The 19,591-nt window shown below is 14.5% G+C and overlaps 3 protein-coding genes across 3 annotated transcripts, besides 24 other annotated features; all 3 read left to right on the top strand. All coding sequences in view use genetic code 6, as the record gives it.

Annotated features, from left to right (window-relative positions):
• Positions 1–263: 263 nt before the first annotated feature.
• On the top strand, positions 264–1,150 carry IMG5_018620 (zinc carboxypeptidase family protein, putative; the record flags this gene model as incomplete). The annotated part of the gene is made up of 3 exons (XM_004039522.1): positions 264–309; positions 362–497; positions 548–1,150. Coding segments are annotated over 3 exons (784 nt in total), but the record flags the coding sequence as incomplete, so codon positions are not given.
• A 1,806-nt stretch (positions 1,151–2,956) lies between these two features.
• Positions 2,957–2,996: a microsatellite.
• A 1,927-nt stretch (positions 2,997–4,923) lies between these two features.
• Positions 4,924–4,973: a microsatellite.
• A 259-nt stretch (positions 4,974–5,232) lies between these two features.
• Positions 5,233–5,299: a microsatellite.
• Positions 5,259–5,321: a microsatellite.
• A 183-nt stretch (positions 5,322–5,504) lies between these two features.
• Positions 5,505–5,567: a microsatellite.
• A 215-nt stretch (positions 5,568–5,782) lies between these two features.
• Positions 5,783–5,839: a microsatellite.
• Positions 5,840–9,467: 3,628 nt separating this feature from the next.
• Positions 9,468–9,521: a microsatellite.
• A 1,713-nt stretch (positions 9,522–11,234) lies between these two features.
• Positions 11,235–11,286: a microsatellite.
• Positions 11,287–11,363: 77 nt separating this feature from the next.
• Positions 11,364–11,429: a microsatellite.
• Positions 11,365–11,403: a microsatellite.
• Positions 11,408–11,457: a microsatellite.
• Positions 11,458–11,861: 404 nt separating this feature from the next.
• Positions 11,862–11,898: a microsatellite.
• Positions 11,899–12,195: 297 nt separating this feature from the next.
• IMG5_018610 (hypothetical protein) lies at positions 12,196–13,841 on the top strand. Its single transcript, XM_004039521.1, has 3 exons — positions 12,196–12,980; positions 13,037–13,174; positions 13,216–13,841. Exons 1-3 carry the CDS (start codon positions 12,204–12,206, stop codon positions 13,720–13,722), a joined length of 1,422 nt encoding a protein of 473 aa, XP_004039569.1. The 5' UTR covers positions 12,196–12,203; the 3' UTR covers positions 13,723–13,841.
• Positions 13,842–14,115: 274 nt separating this feature from the next.
• Positions 14,116–14,140: a microsatellite.
• Positions 14,121–14,172: a microsatellite.
• Positions 14,129–14,162: a microsatellite.
• A 1,939-nt stretch (positions 14,173–16,111) lies between the features above and the next one.
• Positions 16,112–16,175: a microsatellite.
• Positions 16,175–16,216: a microsatellite.
• A 175-nt stretch (positions 16,217–16,391) lies between these two features.
• Positions 16,392–16,441: a microsatellite.
• Positions 16,392–16,445: a microsatellite.
• A 52-nt stretch (positions 16,446–16,497) lies between these two features.
• Positions 16,498–16,966, top strand: IMG5_018600 (hypothetical protein; the record flags this gene model as incomplete). The annotated part of the gene is made up of 2 exons (XM_004039520.1): positions 16,498–16,656; positions 16,720–16,966. Coding segments are annotated over 2 exons (406 nt in total), but the record flags the coding sequence as incomplete, so codon positions are not given.
• Positions 16,691–16,733: a microsatellite.
• Positions 16,967–17,096: 130 nt separating the features above from the next.
• Positions 17,097–17,130: a microsatellite.
• A 1,148-nt stretch (positions 17,131–18,278) lies between these two features.
• Positions 18,279–18,330: a microsatellite.
• Positions 18,331–19,248: 918 nt separating this feature from the next.
• Positions 19,249–19,284: a microsatellite.
• Positions 19,285–19,452: 168 nt separating this feature from the next.
• Positions 19,453–19,518: a microsatellite.
• Between the last annotated feature and the right edge of the window lie 73 nt (positions 19,519–19,591).

The following is a 19,591-nucleotide window of genomic DNA, read 5'->3' as shown; positions in this document are numbered from 1 at the left end:
AACGAACTATAAAGTTAAGTTATTTAAAAATTATTTGCTAAATTATATAAATTTCAGATATTATAGAAAAATCATTATTAAATTGATATTTTTTATATTATAATAAAAAAAAAATTAAATTTTATTATTGTAATTTTAAAAAAATTAAAATAAATATAATAAAAATTTATGAAATTAATTGTCATTCTTAATTTATTAATTTTTTTCTAATTTATAAGAGCATTTAATATTTAAAATTTTATATAACTTGTATAAAATAAGAATACTTAATGGAGTACAATTTAGAATATGTTTTCTACTGGTCCTATCGTTGCCAAAAAAAAAAAAAAAAATGTTTTTAACTTATTTTAAATATAAAAAGGATGGATTTTTTGATTAATCTACGACACTTGATTTATATAGAAGTGTCTAAAGATAATTTCAATAGTTAGCATGTCCTTTAGAAAGTGTAGGAAATACAGAGGAAAATCGTGATATTTATTTAACATGTTTAACTTGTAAAAAATAAAAATAATAAAAATGTTTAAATAAAATTATATAATATAAGTATTAGATAAAAATAACGACTTAAATAACTAATAAGGAGTTTTTATAAATAGTTTACATCACGCTAGAGAAGTTATGTCACTTACAATGCAACTTTATACATATGCATATTTAATTTATTAATATTTTTAGGGGGATTAACAAACAATTGATTTTTTAAAAAATAATGTTATTTGGTTTATTCCAGTTGTTAATGTTGACGGATATGAAATGTTAATGTAGAATTTTAATGATAATGATATAAAAAAAAATATCAGAAAAAATAGAAAAATCGAAAAATAGTGTGAACATAATGTATTGTAAGGAGTAGATCTAAATAGAAACTACGGGACAGCATTTGGAATTGATGATATAGGAAGCTCTCCGGATCCTTGCAGTATAACTTATAGAGGATAATAAGCTTTTTCAGCTAAAGAAACACAAAATATATAAAAATTTCTTGATTTAAGAAAAAATATTAAAGTTGCATTTAATTTGCATTCATATGGAAATTTATGGTTAGTTCCCTTTAATTATATAAGTGATAAAGAAAATAATTTATTGAAATAAATGCAAAAATATTACATAATTTATTAAGAATTTTTTGCTTAAGCTAATTTTTCATAAGATGCATTAAAAGGAAATGCTATATAAATGGATTTTTACCTTGCTAATGGTGAAATTAATGATTGGATGCTAAAAGAAAAAAGTTTTTTATTAAAAAAAAAAAAAAATTAAATGTTTTAATAAAATATAAAGATATTATAGCTTTTACTCCTGAAATTGGATATATGTAAAATGGTTTTTATCCTTCTCAAAATAAAATTATTAAAAGCCTAGAAATAATTTACCTCCTATAATGTATATGATATATAAAATGAACCATGATCCAATGTTTTTATTAAAAATAAATAACAAACTATATTATTTATAAATAAAAGTATATAAAAATTAGAATTATTAGATAACTTATTAGCAAATAGAATTTTTTAAAGAAACGATTTCTAAATAAAGAATTAAGAAGATATACCATATAATTAAGTATTGAATATTTTATATATTGAAATATATAATTAAGGAATTGCAGATATCATAAAAAATGATATCCATTTAAATTTAAAATTACAATCTTAAAATTAAAATTAAAGTTCAGACTAATATTATTTAGATATATGTTAAGTTTACAGTATTACATCTGAAGATATTTATAAGATATAAAATTAAGTAATATGGAATATTTATAATTTATCTTAATTAATGAAGAAAATAAAATGATTTCTAATAGTCTAACAAAAAAGAATCAAATAATTATCAAATTTAAATTAAATAAATAAATGGAAGATCAATATTTTATTTTTTTATATTAATTAGACATAATTATCCTCTTAATACGTAATTAAATGCTTAATTAATTATAAATAATAAATAATTGGATGATCAACAGTTAACATTAGATTAAGATACTATTGACATTTATTATGCCGATAATGGATAACTCTTAAGTATGAAACTGATGGTCTTAACAGCAATTTTAATATTCTTAGATAAATATATATATTTAATTATTTGATAATTTAATTAAACTTTAAATAATTAATTATAATAGTTATTTTATATGTTTAATTTATATTTTATTTAAAAAAATTAATTTTTATTTATTAATTTATTTTAATCTTTAATTAAATTTTCAATTATTTGGAATATTTAAAAGAAAAAAAAAGATAAAGGTTTATTTTTTTTATTTTTTATATAAAATTAAACATGACTTTCAACTTTGAAAGGTAAATTTAGTTTATAAGAATCTAAACAGGAAAAAAATTAGGATAAAAATTATAATAATCTAATATTATTCTAAATTAAGTGCTTAAAAAATTAATATATTTTAGTAAAGTATATAATATATAAAATTATTTGTTTTTTTTAAAATAACTGATATATTATATATAATAAGTTTAAGATTAGAAATTAAATTATTTCATTTTTCCGAATAATTATATTAAAATATTTTTAAAAACCTAAATCACTATTAAATTATTTTTAATAATATTTATAATAAATAATAATATTTTATTTTATAATGAATGTACTAAAGTTACTTATTTAATTTTTTATTATAATTTTTTTAAAAAGTAGTCTTCTTATGACATTTTTTTCACATATTTTTGAAACAGAATTTCTAATTTAAAAAATATGTTGTTTTAATTAACATTAATAAATAAATTGTTAAATAATAAAATAATCATAATATAATAAAATAAAAATCTTTTAATAAATACAAATATTAAAATTTTATACAAATGATATAAATAATTATTATGATAATGTTAATTTAGACAAATTAAGATTTAGTAACAAAAAGGAAGCAAAAAAAATATTAAGAGTAAATAATTTAAAAATATGAATATCAAATTATGATTTGATATAAAAAAGTAAAATATAATATATTAAAAAATTATAATTATTATTAAAAATAAAAATAAAAAAATTATATAAAAATATATAACATTAATTGATATGTATATTAATTTTTTTACATTTGAAATAAAATTTATAATTAAAAATGTGAGGATAAAAATATTAATTATAAATATATATTATTTTTTATAAAATTAAATAATATAAAAAATATAATTAAGTATATAATTATTTATCTTATATATAATAATTTAAATATATCAATAAAACAATATAAATCTATTTTTTATTAATTTTTAAATATATATATAAATTTTTATTAATTTGTAAATATATTACTATATATATATACATATATAAAACTAAATGAAATAATTACTTCAAATATAAATTTTATTTAAATATTTGAATTTATAAATTTTATATTTATTTAACATTTTAAAAATATGAAGTTTCTTTTTTATAATCTATGCTTATCTTTCATTTAATTTTTTCTATTAATCGAAAATATTAAACTAATATAATTGATATTTTTTAAAAAGAAAATCAATAACGGTTATAAAAACTTATATTAATTACTATTCATAAATTTAGTTCATTTAATTTTTTTTTTTGTGATTTTAGTTATATATTTGATTAGAAACAATAAATTATTTTACTTTTTATATTAGAATAAATTTATATGTAAAATATTTTAATAAACTTAAGTCTTGTTATCAAGGCAAATATTGTCATGCATATGTTAATTATAATTAATGCAATTTTAAAAGCTTGTCCTAAAATAGAGCTATTCTATACAACTTATAGCAGAGAGTGCGAAGGATTAAAAATATTAGGTTTTAACATATGCATTAAAGGATTAATTAATGAAATATTTTAAAACTACAATATGGTTTATTTCTTTTGTAAATGACATGCTTATAAAGAAAAAAACGAAGAAAATATTTCAAAATAACTTTTTATAATTAAATTATTCATACAATATGTCCTTTATATTTTATTAATATATTTCTATTAAATAATAAAACAAAGTTTTTTTGATAATTGCAATAATTTACACACAAAAATATTATTAATATTTAATTATTTTTATAATAAAAATAAATGTGTATCTTAAATATATATCTAAACTAAAATTAAAAACAATAATGGGAATCTATTATTTAAAAAATATGTTATATCTATAAATATTTATACACTCTCATTTTGTTCATTAAATAAATAATTGAAAAATAAATCAGGTAGGCTTATAAATTTTATTTTTAAATTATAAAATATATAAACAAAAATATTATAATTTTAATTGTGTTAAGTTTTTCTTTGATTTTTTATGATTATTTAATTAATTATTCTTAAATTAATTAACCATATATTTATTATATAATTTTATTTTATTTAAAGTTAAATATAATATTTATTTATTTATATAATTATTAATAATATTTTAAAATTTATATTCTTACAATTAATATTTTTGTAAAATTCAATAAAAGATGTTTATTAATATTAAATTTAAACGTATTTTATTAAATGTACAATATAGTTTTTAATTTTATCCTGTTTGCTATTTTTTACTACTTCATTTTAATATTTTTGAAATAAATCCCATAAAAATTAATTTAAAAGAATATAATTATATTAGTATGTATTAGATTTAACTTTTATTTATCATAGATACAATAATTTTAAAATTTTTAGAAGTGTCGTTTTATCATTATAATTTACTAACCTTTTTGAAATCCAAGCATAATAAATGTTTTAATTAATTATGGGAATTCCACATTTATCAATATAAATAGTTTTGTAATAATTAATTAATTCCTTAATAAAAAAATAAATTCTTTATTAATAGATTCATCCATTTTTCACTTAAAATGTCAAAATTCTTTTAAATCTTAATTGATATTTTTAATTTAAATTAAATTATTTTAATTTTTAAAAATGTTAAATTATTAAGCTGCTTTATTCATTTTAGTTCAATTCATTATATTATATTATATTATATTTATATTTATTATTTTAAATTATTTTATCTCTTCAGAAAATTATTAATTTTGTACCTTAGTATTTATTTATTAGTAATATCATAAAATTAATTAATCATTATTAAATATTTTATAATGCGGAATCTTTATTTGATTATTTGAAATGTAAATAAGTGACATTATAAACGTATTTTTATCATATTATAATTATTTTATAAAATTAAATTGTGTTTATCTTAAATATAATATTACATTATAGTAAAATCTTAAAATTAATTTTATTTTGTATCAAATAATTTTATACATTTTTATTTTTGTCATTTTAATTTATTTATTTAAATTTATTTTGTGTTTTGTGATTTTAATATTATTTTCTTTTTTATAATTTTAATATTAATAATTATTATAAATATATATTTATATTATTATTAAAATGGAAAATAAAAATTAAATAAGATTAACTACTTATATATATTTTCTTAATAATAAATTAAAAATATTAATAATCACTTATATCAAATATATAAAAAAAAATAACTAGTAGAGATTTTGGAATTAGATAAAAATAATATTTAATAAATATATATATATATATATATATATATTATATATATATATATATATATATATATATATATTATAAATTTAATTTATTTATTAAATTTTGGACATCTATATTTATTAAAATTAAAATGTGTTAAAATTTTTATTTATTTATATAAAATTAATAATCAATTAATGTAGCTATTTTTAAAAAAGAAGAAATATGATGAAGTAATATAGAAGAAAATAGTAATTAGTATTGCTAAACCAAACATTAAAAAGAATTATACATATAGACAATAAGAATATGCTAAATATATATATATATATATATATATATATATATATATATATATATATATATATATATAACGAACTATAAAGTTAAGTTATTTAAAAATTATTTGCTAAATTATATAAATTTAAGATGTTATAGAAAAATCATTATTAAATTGATACTTTTTACACATATATAATAAAAAAAAATTAAATTTTATTATTGTAATTTTAAAAAAATTATAATACTTCTAATATAAATTTATGAAATTAATTGCCATTCTTAATTTCTTAACTTTTTTCTAATTTATAAGAGCTTTTAATATTTAAAATTTTATATAACTTGTATAAAATAAGAATACTTAATGGAGTACAATTTAGAATATGTTTTCTACTGGTCCTATCGTTGCCAAAAAAAAAAAAAAATGTTTTTAACTTATTTTAAATATAAAAAGGATGGATTTTTTGATTAAAATACAGCACTTAATTTATATAGAAGTTTCTAAAGTTAATTTGAATATTTAGCATGTCCTTTAGAAAGTATAGGAAATACAGAGGAAAATCGTGATATTTATTTAACATGTTTAACTTGTAAAAAATAAAAATAATAAAAATGTTTAAATAAAATTATATAATATAAGTATTAGATAAAAATAACGACTTAAATAACTAATAAGGAGTTTTTATAAATAGTTTACATCATGCTAGAGAAGTTATGTCACTTTCAATGCAACTTTATACATACGCATATATACTTTATTAATATTTTTAGGGGGATTAACAAACAATTGATTTTTTAAAAAATAATGTTATTTGGTTTATTCCAGTTGTTAATGTTGACGGATATGAAATGTTAATGTAGAATTTTAATGATAATGATATAAAAAAAAATATCAGAAAAAATAGAAAAGTCGAAAAGTAATGCAAGCATAATATATTGTAAGGAGTAGATCTAAATAGAAACTACGGGACAGCATTTGCAATTGATGATATGGGAAGCTCTCCAGATCCTTGTAATTTAGCTTATAGAGGATAATAAGCTTTTTCAACTAAAGAAACACAAACTATATAAAAATTTGTTGATTAAAGAAAAAATATTAAAGTTGCATTTAGTATACATTCGTATGGAAATTATTGGATAAGTCCCTTTAGTTATATAAATGACAAAGAAAATAATTTATTGAAACAAATGGAAAAATATTACATAATTTATTAAGAATTTTTTGCTTAAGCTAATTTTTCATAAGATGCATTAAAAGGAAGTTCTATATAAGTTAATTTATACATTATTAATGGTGATATTAATGATTGGTTGCTAAAAGAAAAAAGTTTTTATTAAAAAAAAAAATTATAAAATATTTTAATAAAATATAAAGATATTATAGCTTTTACTCCTGAAATCGGATATATGTATAATGGTTTTTTTCCTCCTCTAAATGAAATTATTAAAAGCCTAGAAATTAATTTACCTCCTTTAATGTATATGATATATAAAATGAACCATGATCCAATGTTTTTATTAAAAATAAAAAACAAACTATATTTATAAATATAAGTATATAAAAATTAGGATTACTAGATAACTTATTAGCAAATAGAGTTTTTTATAGAAACGATTTCATAATAAAGAATTAAGAAGATATGCCATATGATTAAGTATTGAATATTTTGTATCTTGAAATATATAATTAAGGAATTGCAGATATCATAAAAATGATATCCATTTAAATTTAAAATTATAATCTTAAAATTAAAGTTCAGACTAATATTATTTAGATATATGTTAAGTTTACAGTATTACATCTGAAGATATTTATAAGATATAAAAATTAAGGAATATGGAATATTTATAATTTTAATCTTCGTTAATTGAAGAAAATAAAATGATTTCTAATAGTCTAACAAAAAAAGAATCAAATAATTATCAAATTTAAATTAAATAAATAAATGGAAGATCAATATTTTATTTTTTTATATTAATTAGACATAATTATCCTCTATATACATAACTAAATGCTTAATTAATTATAAATAATAAATAATTGGATGATCAACAGTTAACATTAGATTAAAATACTATTGACATTTATTATGCCGATAATGGATAACTCTTAAGTATGAAACTGATGGTCTTAACAGCAATTTTAATATTCTTAGATAAATATATATATTTAATTATTTGATAACTTAATTAAACTTTAAATAATTAATTATAATAGTTATTTTATATTTTTATTTTAGAATTAATTTAATTTCCAATTATTTAATATTTAATTAAATTATTTTTAATTTCCTAAAATTTTATAAATACTAAATTTAAATTTGAAAAAAATTATATTATTTTTAAATTCAATATATCAAATACATAATTTGTAATAATAGAATTTCTAAAATGTTTTAAGTTTATAAAATTTCCTAAAAAATATGTTTTTTTTATTTAATTCATTATTAGAATTAGAATTTTACATAAAGTTTTTATAAATATATAATTCTATTAGTTAAATATTTTTTCTATCCATTATAATTTTTTAGTAATATTTAACCGAAAAAAAAAGATAAAGGTTTATTTTTTCTCTTTTTTATAAAATTAGACATGACTTTCAACTTTGACAGGTAAATTTAGTTTGTAAGAATCTAAACAGGAGAAAATTAGGATAAAAATTATAATAATCTAAATAAATTTAATATATTTTAGTAAAGTATATAATATATTTAATAGATTTTATATTTTATATTTTACCTTTTTAAATAACTGAAAAAACCTAAATATAGATTGAACTAAATAATAACTTGTCAAAAAATATAAGAAACAAAAATAATTTAACACACAATAAAAGAATTATACTTTTAGAAGCATGATAATTTGGATAAAAAAATTATTTTTTTTATATTTTTATATGATAAGCTTAAGATTAGAAATTTAATATTTTCTATTTCCAAATAATTATAATTATAATATTTTTAAAAACTTATATCATTAGTAAATTATTTTTAATAATAATTATAATATTTTATTTTATAATGAAAGTACTTAAGTTACTTAGTTAATTTTTTAGTATAATTTTTTTTAAAAAAATAGTCTTTTAATATTTTTTTCATATGTTTTTGTAACTAAATTTCTAATTTAAAAATTTTGTTGTTTTGATTAAAATTACTAAATCTATTGTTAAGTAATACAATAATCATAATATTATAAAATACTGGCGATTTTATAATTAAAATAAATCTTTTAATGAATACAATATAAAAATTTCATACAGATGATATTAATAATTATTATTATAATTTTTACTTGGAAAAATGAGAGTTTTACTTGCGAATAAAAAAAATGAAACCATTTTTTTAGAAATCGATTATAAAGCTTTAAAATTAAATATATATTTATTTATAATTAGAATAACCTTATATAATTTTTAATTATGAAAAAAAAAATTAATTAATTAATTTTTACCAAAAATATATATATATATATATTTGACTATATACTTTTTTTAGTGGCTTTATAGCATTATTTTAATTTCGAAAATTTAATTAATATTAAATTTAAAAAATTAATAAAAATATTATTTTACATATAAATTCTATAAGAGTAAAAAATTTAAATATAAGATAATGTATTATTTTTTTATAAGAATGTGTATATCTTTTTATTTTAAAATAATAAAAAATTATAAATACATACAAATAAATGAAGTTTGAACGAATTAGTTCTTAAGAAAATAGAAAAAAGTAAAAAATATAATTAAGATAATAAAAAAGAAAAATATATTAAAATAAAATAAGTTATATATATCAATTTAATATAATTTACTTTAAGAAAATAAGATATATTCTATATTATTACCTGAGCAATTTATATTAGATAGTATTTTTGAGTAATATCCTATTCTCATTGTAAATTGATTTTTAATATGGAGCAACAGAAAAATATACTTTGTAAAATAATATGATTATAAAACAAAAAATATAAAGAATTTTTTTTCATTAGTTTATTATATTAACTTATATATAGGATCAAAAATTAACAATATATAATACTATATATTTATATAATGTAGAATAATAAATTAATAATTAATTAGTATTTTTAGGCAAAAATAAGCTAAAAGTGTTTAATCTAGACGACTGAGTTCAATTAAGTATTTTAAATTAATGATACAAAATAAATAAATATTCAAAAATCAAATTCAAAGACATTTAATGCTTTAATTATTGAGTAAATAATAAAAAAAAGAAATTAAGAATTTATTTTTTAAATTTTAAATTAGGATAATTATAAATTTAAGTAAAAATAAAATAATTTATTTTTATATTTCGAATTTTTAAATAAAAAATAAATTTAAAGTAATAATATAAAACTTATTAATTAAATAATTAGTCTTTTCAATAAAATAAATTCATAAAAAAATTAAATAATTAATATCTAAAATATAATAATATAAAACAAAACAAAACAAAAAAAATTAAATAATGTTATTACTTACCTTTATATACCAAAAATAATTGATTAAGGTCGGGTAAATGTATTATATATATACTTATTTATAATACATATTATCTTTAAACAGCTTTATCTATGATTTTAGATGAATTTCATGGTATTGCAGCAAGAAAATTCAAATAGTGTTATGCTTGTGGAGCCTTTTTAGATATGGTTTGTGATAGAGTTTCTGATTCAATAATGCTTGCTATTTTAGCATAATCCTTCTCTATCTAGTTTATTTTTAATGGAATCTGCTTTAAACATAAGTTCTCATTTGGTATTAAACTTATTCAACATAATATTGTGGAGAAACTTATTATAAAATAGCAAAAACTGAATGGAAGATCTTATGGAAAAAAAAAAAAAAAAATTTACCATGGTTTTGGTAATAGAAGCCAAATTACTAAATTTATATTTAAAAGCAAATTATGATAAATTAGATATTTCTGATTGTTCAAAGTCCATTAATACTTACCTTTTATTTGTTTCAATTCATATTTTTATTTTTAAAAGCATAATTTTACATTATATTCATATTATTTTTTTGTTAAATATAGTACAATTTAATCAAAAATTTTAATTTTTTATAAAATTTTTTAAGAATAAATATTCCATTATTTTTTTAGTTTATTAGTGTTATTTAGTTAATTTCTGCTTCGTAAAAAAATGACAAATAAGAAAAAATTCTAAAACTCAAAGAATTTAAATAAAAGTGATATTTTAAGATGAGTTTATAAAATCTATTTAAAAACATTTTATTATTAAAAAAAATTAATAAAAGATATTTAGATAAATTATGTTTTTAAAATAAATGAAAATTAAATATTATAGATATATATTTATTATTTAACATTTAATTAATTTAATAAATGGAATATGTTTATTTTAATTTTAAAAATATTTAAAATTATTAACAAATTTATCATCATATTTAATTACATATTTCCAACCTTTATTTAAATTTATTAAATAAAACATTAAATTATATTTATGTTTAAAAATGCATTTAATATATCTAAATATATATAAATAATAATATTTCTAAATTTTAAATAATAAGTTATTATTATAAAAATCTAAGTCTTCTTAAATGAATATAATTTCTTATTGTTATAAGCATTTTGAACTTATTTTTTAAAAAAAATAAAAAAATAAATAAAAAAATAAATAAAAAAAAAATAAGAAAGAAAGAAAGAAAAAAAGAAAGAAAGAAAGAAAGAAAGAAGGAAAATAATAAATAGATAGACCAAAATTAATATAAATATTAATATATTTTAAATAAGATTAAGCAAAATTAATAAAGTTTTAAGTTAAGCAATAGATAAAATATATTATTAATAAAAATAAAAATAAAATCTTAAAATAAAGATATGTACTTTCTAGTTTTAAAAGTTATAAAAATATTTATTTGATAGAATAAGAAAATAAAATTAAAAAAAAAAAGGACTAATCAAACAAAATCTGAAAAAAATTAATATTAAAAAAAAAAAAAATAGAAATAATAATAATAATATTTGAGTTAAAAAAAAGGTAATACTAAGTTATTCAAAATAATGAAATTAGTCTGTTATTTATTCAAAAATTAAAAGATTTTAAAGGAATTAAATATTATTGTTTGCTATGTATTTTATTTTTTTATATTTTAAATTATATTTATATTTAATTATATTTTAAGTAAAATATATTAATGAAATATAATTTTTTTTATTTATTTTTGAATAAATTCTAATATAAAATATAATTTAGTATTAAAATTTTGTCTAGAAAAAGTATATTTATTGATAATAAAAAATTTATAAAATAAATAATTAATAAACATTATATATATCTAATATATATATAGTTTTATTTATATTTATTTATATTTTCATAAAAAACAAAAAAAATAATATTATTTTATCAATATATAAACTAATTTTTTTATTTGTTTTTTAATATTATTTTATAATATTAATAAAATAAAAAAACTTTATTAAATGAATATCTAAAAAACTATAGAATTCGTCGAAAAAAAATGGCATTAAGAAATATAACCAACTATCGAAGAATATATTAGAATTCCGAATATGAGTAAGTCTTTTGACCCTGAATGGAATACAAACGGTTTATAAGAAAAGGCCGCTAATTTATTATTTGAATGGGCTAAAAAATAAGATCTTAAAAATGCAACATATGAGCTTATTAAAGATGCTGATAAATCTCCTTTAATCTACATTGAAGTACCTGGAACAACTGATAACACTGAAACTGTTCTTATGTATGGTCATTTTGATAAATAACCACCTTTTACAGGTTGGTTAGAAGGTTTAGAATTTAACAAACCAGTTGTTATTGACGATAAGCTTTACGGAAGAGGAGGCGCAGATGATGGTTATAGTATATTTGGAGCTGTTACCTCTATTAAAGCTTGCTAAGAATAAGGATTACCACACTCTAGATGTGTAATAATGATTGAAGGAGACGAGGAATCCGGATCAACTCACTTCCCGTTATATTTAGAAAAACTTAGACATAGATTAGGTGAAATTTCTGTCGTTTTTTGTCTTGATTCTGGAGCTCTAAACTATGAACAATTCTGGACAACAAGTTCCCTAAGAGGAGCCGTAATGTTAACTTTAAATGTGAAAGTCTTAGAAGAAGGAGTACATAGTGGTGATGCAAGTGGTGTCGTACCTTCTTCATTTAGAATTTTAAGAATTCTTTTAGATAGAATAGAAGATTCAAAAACAGGAGAAATGCATGAAGATTTATAAGTATTTATATATATAAATATATATAAATATATTTATATATATTTTTTTAAAAAAAGGTTAATATACCTGTTTATAATTATTCTTAAGCTGTTAAAGTAAGTGAAACTATGCCTGATAGTATTATTAATAAATTTCCTTTTGTATAAGGAATGTAACCTACAACTAAAAACGCTTTAAATGCTTATATCAATAAAGTAAATTTCTATATCAATATACACATTTATATTATATTTAGACTTGGAAATCTTAATTATCTATAACAGGTGCTGATTATTTACCTTAAGCTTAAAGTGCTGGAAATGTATTAAGACCATAAACATCTATCAAATTATCAATAAGATTACCTCCTACTAAAGACCCTGAATAGGCTAAAGAAACATTAGTTAAATTACTAACTGAAAATCCACCTTATGGAGCATAAGTTACATGCACTAATGTAGTTGGAATGGGAGGATGGAAATGTCCTAAAATAGAAGGATATTTAGAAGACAGTATTTAAAGTGCTAGTTAAGCTTTTTATGGAAAAGAGGCACTTTCTTTAGCAGAAGGAGGATCGATTCCTTTAATGGGATTACTTTTAGGACTTTTCCCTAAATCTTAGTTTATTATCACTGGGGTTTTGGGACCTAATTCTAATGCACATGGACCTAATGAGTTCTTGCATATTCCGTTTACAAAAAAACTTATTTGTTGTATGTCGAAGATTTTAAGTGATATTTATCCAAAACTTAAAAAATAATGAAAAATTTTTTTAATAATATTATTTTTTGATTATTTTTTTTTATTTTTTATATATATAGTAATAATTTTTTAAGAAATAATTTAGACTTATATGTTTCAAGAAAAACATTAAGCTATTTTAATAAATATTATTTACTTAAATTACTCTATGAAATTATAAATAAAATAATTAAATTAATTTTTTTTTATTTAATAAAATATTATTAAATAGCTATATATTAGAAGCACTCTAAAATATAATATTGTCTTATTATAATTTTTTTTAAAAAAAATAATAAATTATTTTTAATAATATTTTGTAAATAATTACTATTGATAAATATGAAATAATTTTAATTTTATTGTTATAATATTCAAGCTATATAATGAATTATATATTTAAACATTTTTAAATTATATATATATATATATATATATATTAATTAATATATTATTTAATTATTTTTTAATAAAAAAATACTCTAAAATTAATATTATACTAAATGAATTATTTATTTATTAATTCTATTTTTAAGTATTAATTCTTAAATAAATATTTTATAATTTGATTTTTTATCATATTTTTTTTCTTATTTAGTTATTTAATTAATTTTAATGTAAACAAACTATTTAAAAATAATTTTATTTTATAATGTTATTAAATGATTTTTTTATTTTATTTTTTCAAATTAAAATAAAATAAAATTGTATGTAATTAAGAATAATAATATTAAAATTATATAAAAATTAATTTATATTAGTTATTTATAAATCTATTTATGTTTTAGTAAAATAATTTATATAATTTTACATCTTTTTTAACTTTTTTTTTTTTTTTTTTAGAGTATAACTTTAATCAATTTAAACATTAAAAATATAAAAAAATAATTTTTTATTTATGAAAGTTTAAAATTAATATCAAATTATAATTATAAATAAATAGGATATTTATAATTTATTTATTATTGTTTCTTTTTTTTTAATTTTTTTGTTTTTTGTTTTCTGTTTTTATTTTTGTTTATTTTTTATAAATATTTTTTACATAAATATTAAATATTTTATTTTTATAATTTTAAAATTTTGTTTAAACAAAATTTTAATTTATTATATCTATTTTATATAAAAATAAAAAGTATATATATATTTTTTTCTAATAATACTTTTATTTATTAGTTAATTCCTTTTATTTTATTTTGATTTTTAATAAATTATTTTCATATCAAATTTTTTAATTTAAATTAATAATCTTACTTAAAATTAAATATTTTTTAGAAAATTATTTTATTTTATATTTGAATTATTGTTTTGTACTGAATCTTTTATATTTTTTATTTTTGAATATATTTTTATAATAATTAAATGTTTTTTTTTTATATACAAAATATTTAAATCTAATATATTTAAAAACTTCATTTAAGAAATACACTATATGAGATATTTTAAAACTTTATAACTAATAATATTTCTACACAAACATAATGATAAACTCCTAATGTTTTGATTTTTTTAAAAATAATTTGCAAGTAGAATAACTCCTTAGTCTTTTATTTTATTTTATCTAAAAATATTGTTTTTTTGTTTAAAAAATAAAAAATAAACCCAAGATTAAGATCTAAATATTTTAAATTTTTATTTTATTCAATTATTTAAATTATTTCACTTACAGCATTATCTTATAATAAATTTTATCTGTTAATAAAAAATTTAAATATTAGAATGATTTTTTTCTTATACCTTAAATTTAATTATAAATATTATAATTAATTAATGTTGAGTAGATTTCTTTTTAATACAAATAATTATTTCTTAGTTAAATTATTTTCCCTTTAATTAATATATTTAAATCTAATAAATATAAATGTATTTTATATATTAGTTTTAACATTAAATATAAGGTCAAACTATTTATTTTATTATTCAAAGATAAATATTCAAAAGATTCATCATCTATATCTTTAAATCTTAAAAATTATTAATAAAATATATTTATTAATTAAATTATACACTAAGTCTAATTCCAATGTTTAAAGATTTTCACACATTTTCAACAAAGAAAAAATTTAAATTATATTTATAGAATTTAACTCATTTGAGCTAAATTAATTAGAGATAAAAATATATAATAAAATTTTGATTATGATTAAATAAATATTAAAATAAAAAAAATTACTTTAAATGCATTTTTATTTCTTTTAAATCATTTTTATTATACAAAAGAAATTATAATTTATTTAAAAAAATTGAGAGTTAATTATTATAACTTAAAAAAATAATAATAAATATAATATAAAAATTTACCATAGATTAATTTAAATATTTTAGTTTGCTATTTATATAGAATTTTAATTTTAATTTTTTTCAATAGATATAATTTCATTTATAATCATGAATTATTAAATGAATAAAATTTTTAAAAATATATAAAATATAATATAAAAATAAAAATAAAAGATAATAATATTAATAATAAATAAATATATATTTATATATTTTTATATATATATATATATTTATATTAATTTATGTGCATATAAATATTAATAAATTTTATATAATTCAATAATATTTTTTATTTAATTTAATTTAATTTTTTGTTTTAATAGAATTTTATTTAAATTATTTTTATATTTATATGAAAAATCTATTTAAAGGTAAATTATATTAAATTTAAAAAGAATTAAAAATAATTTTATAAAATTAATAAAAATAATAAAATTAATATAAAATAAAATATAATATAATTAACATATTATTTTTTTATTAATATTATTAAAAATTAATATCTCTAAAATAAAAAATGTTTTATACAAGATCAATTTCTCCAATGCCTATTATGAATAATAGACCTATATTTAATAATCAATTTAATCATTTACAAAGGCATAGATCTTAATATTAGAATTCTAATAGTACCGATAATTTAAGGAAATCAGAGAATAGACTGTCTAATTCTATTGTAATTAAAATACATATCAATTATATTTTATTTTATAAAAATTAATATTTAAATAAAAATAAGGTATTTAAATAAAACAACAGTAGAGTTTTATCGTAAAACAGCTTAAATTATTCTTTAAATATTAGAAATTCAGATTATTATGTGCATTAAAAATATCTAAATAATAAGTCATTAAATAGTTATAATTAAAACTTGAAAATTCCAAATACTTTTTTATAATAAGTACCTCAAAATTTCGCTTTAAATAATTAAAAACTGAATTAAGCTATAGAAAGGAGTGAAAAAATAATTTATGATATTAATCAGTAATAATAATTGAAAAAAACATACATTAATTAAAATTAAAATTTAGCAAAAAAATAAGAAAATATTTAAAAAACAAAATAACCAATTAATTATTAAAATAATAAAACACAATAAGTGATTAAAAATTTAATTTAAGAATAATAAGTAATTAAAAATAATTAGTAAGTATTGTAATAATAAAATTACATTTCTTCTAAAAATTTAAGAACTTCAGATATTTAATAAACTTAAACTGTTTAAAATTTTTAATCATTATAAACTAAGACTAGTCAAAATGTACAAAAAGAGCAATTTTAAAGTACTGCTAATAATAAAATAGATAAAAATTAAACATTTTAATTCTAAAAAATTTAATTAGAAAGTGATTTGTTTTATGAAGGAAACGTTGATGATTAAAAACCTTAAGGATATGGAATTTTAAAGAATAATTAAAATTCTATAATTTATAAAGGAGATTGGGATAAAGGGGCATTAAACGGCTGTGGAATATTATTTAATATTAATTATATTAATTAAGCTTGTGTTTATAATTTTGAAGATTTATAAGATGTTTATGTAAAGAATTTATGGATTTAGTATTAAGGAGATTTCTAAAATAATAAAATTTAAGGATTTGGGGTTATGGATTTATTAAATAAATGTAAATTAGTAGGAAATTTTTAAAAAGGAGTTATTAATGGATAAGGTACATTTTATTAAGATAATTAAGTTTACTAATGCATTTGGAAAAACGGAAAGCTTGTTTAAAAATTATGATCTTTTTTGATTCAAAATAAAATAAAATATATATATTTATTATTTTATTAATGATAAAATTTATTATGTATTTTTATTTTTTCTTTAAAATTAGTTAATTAAAGTAAATATTGAATCTGATATAATTTTATATTGAAATATAATAACTCGAATAATAATTTTGATAAAAAATAAATTAAGTCTTTAAAATATAAAAATGCATATAAAAAATTTAAAGAAATAATTATAAAATAAAAATTATTTTATTTTTAAATAAAATTAATTTTTGTTTGATAATTTTTATAATAAGATATATAGTGTTAATTATTAATATATTTTTTATAATTTAAATATTATTTAATATTAAAGAATATGTATTAATTATAATAAAAACTTATATTTATTTCTTTTTATTTTAAATTTTTTTTGAGATTTGCACTTTTTTTTTAAATCATTATACATTCATATATAATAAATAAATTTGTAAATTAAAAAATCTAAATATTTATTTTTGCCTTTTTAATTATACATTTTATTTTTTAATGTCTATTTAAAAATTAATATTTAAAATATTTTATTTTAATATATTTGTAAAATTAATATTTAATAATTAGAAAATTAATATTAATAGGCTTTTTTTCGTCGTATTAATAATTTAAAATATATATTATTATTATAAGAAAAAAAAAAGTAAATTACTATATTTTTTATGTTACTCAAAAAAGCAGGTATTTAAACTTGTCTTTAATCGCATAAAATCTATAAAATATTATTTAAAAAAAAAAATATTAAAAGTATTATAATTTATAAAATATTGATATAAATTAATAATAATTAAATATTAAAATTATAGTTTTTATAAATGCATAATTTTATCATTGTAAAATAAATATTTTTATATATTTATTACTAAAAGTTTAAACAAATATCTTAAGTATTTTATGATCATTCTGATAAATAAAATTTTCTGTTAATTTTTATATATTTATTTTATATAATATTAACTTTTCTAAATATTTAATTATTACTAAATAAAGTATTTAAATTGAATATTTATAAATTTTTAATCGTTTATATTAAAAAAAAAAATGGTCCTAAAATATCATCATTAAATAAATATCTCTACTTTTCGATAATTATATTATTATTTATTTTAAAAGAATTTAATAGATATTTAATTATTTGTTATTGTAATAATAAATTAAATGTTATATTTTTAAATACGAAATTTATAATTTTTATATTTAATAAATTAAAATACTTAAAATTTACTTTGATTAAGAATTGTTAGCTCATGTTATTTTATTAAACAATATAAATTATAAATTATTAAAATATTCGTGATTATTTGTTAATGTTTTGAAACATGTAATTATAAATATAAATTTAATAAATAAAAATAAATAATTTTTAAATTTTAAATTCTTAATTAACATTAAAGTATATATATACATTCAATATTAGGAAAAAATAAATTTTTATTTCATTTTATAATAAAAAAATAATCATCAAATAGTAAAAATGTTATTATTTAAAAATTAATTTATAATTTTTAAATATCAAATTTATTTTAAAATATAAATTAAATAAACAATTTGTTTTAAAAATATTTATAAAAGATAAGTTAAATTAATTTATAATTAATATATATTTTTTTATAAAAAAAGGTTTAAAATACAAAATAATTAATTTTATTATTATGTTGATTTAATAAATATTAATATTATTGTATTTTCTAAAATCTTAAATTTTAAAATAAATTTATATATAAAAATGAAATTCAAAATTATAAGAAAAAAATTAAAATTATTAAAAATATTTATATAAAAAAATATGATTAAATAAATTATTTATTTAATTTTTTTTTATTATATTATATTATATTATGAAT

The sequence above is a fragment of the Ichthyophthirius multifiliis genome (assembly GCF_000220395.1).
Source record: "Ichthyophthirius multifiliis unplaced genomic scaffold scaff_1120509249634, whole genome shotgun sequence".
Lineage (NCBI taxonomy): Eukaryota > Ciliophora > Oligohymenophorea > Hymenostomatida > Ichthyophthirius > Ichthyophthirius multifiliis.
The sequence above is the reverse complement of the archived record's forward strand: the minus strand, read 5'-3'. Positions and strand labels throughout refer to the sequence as shown.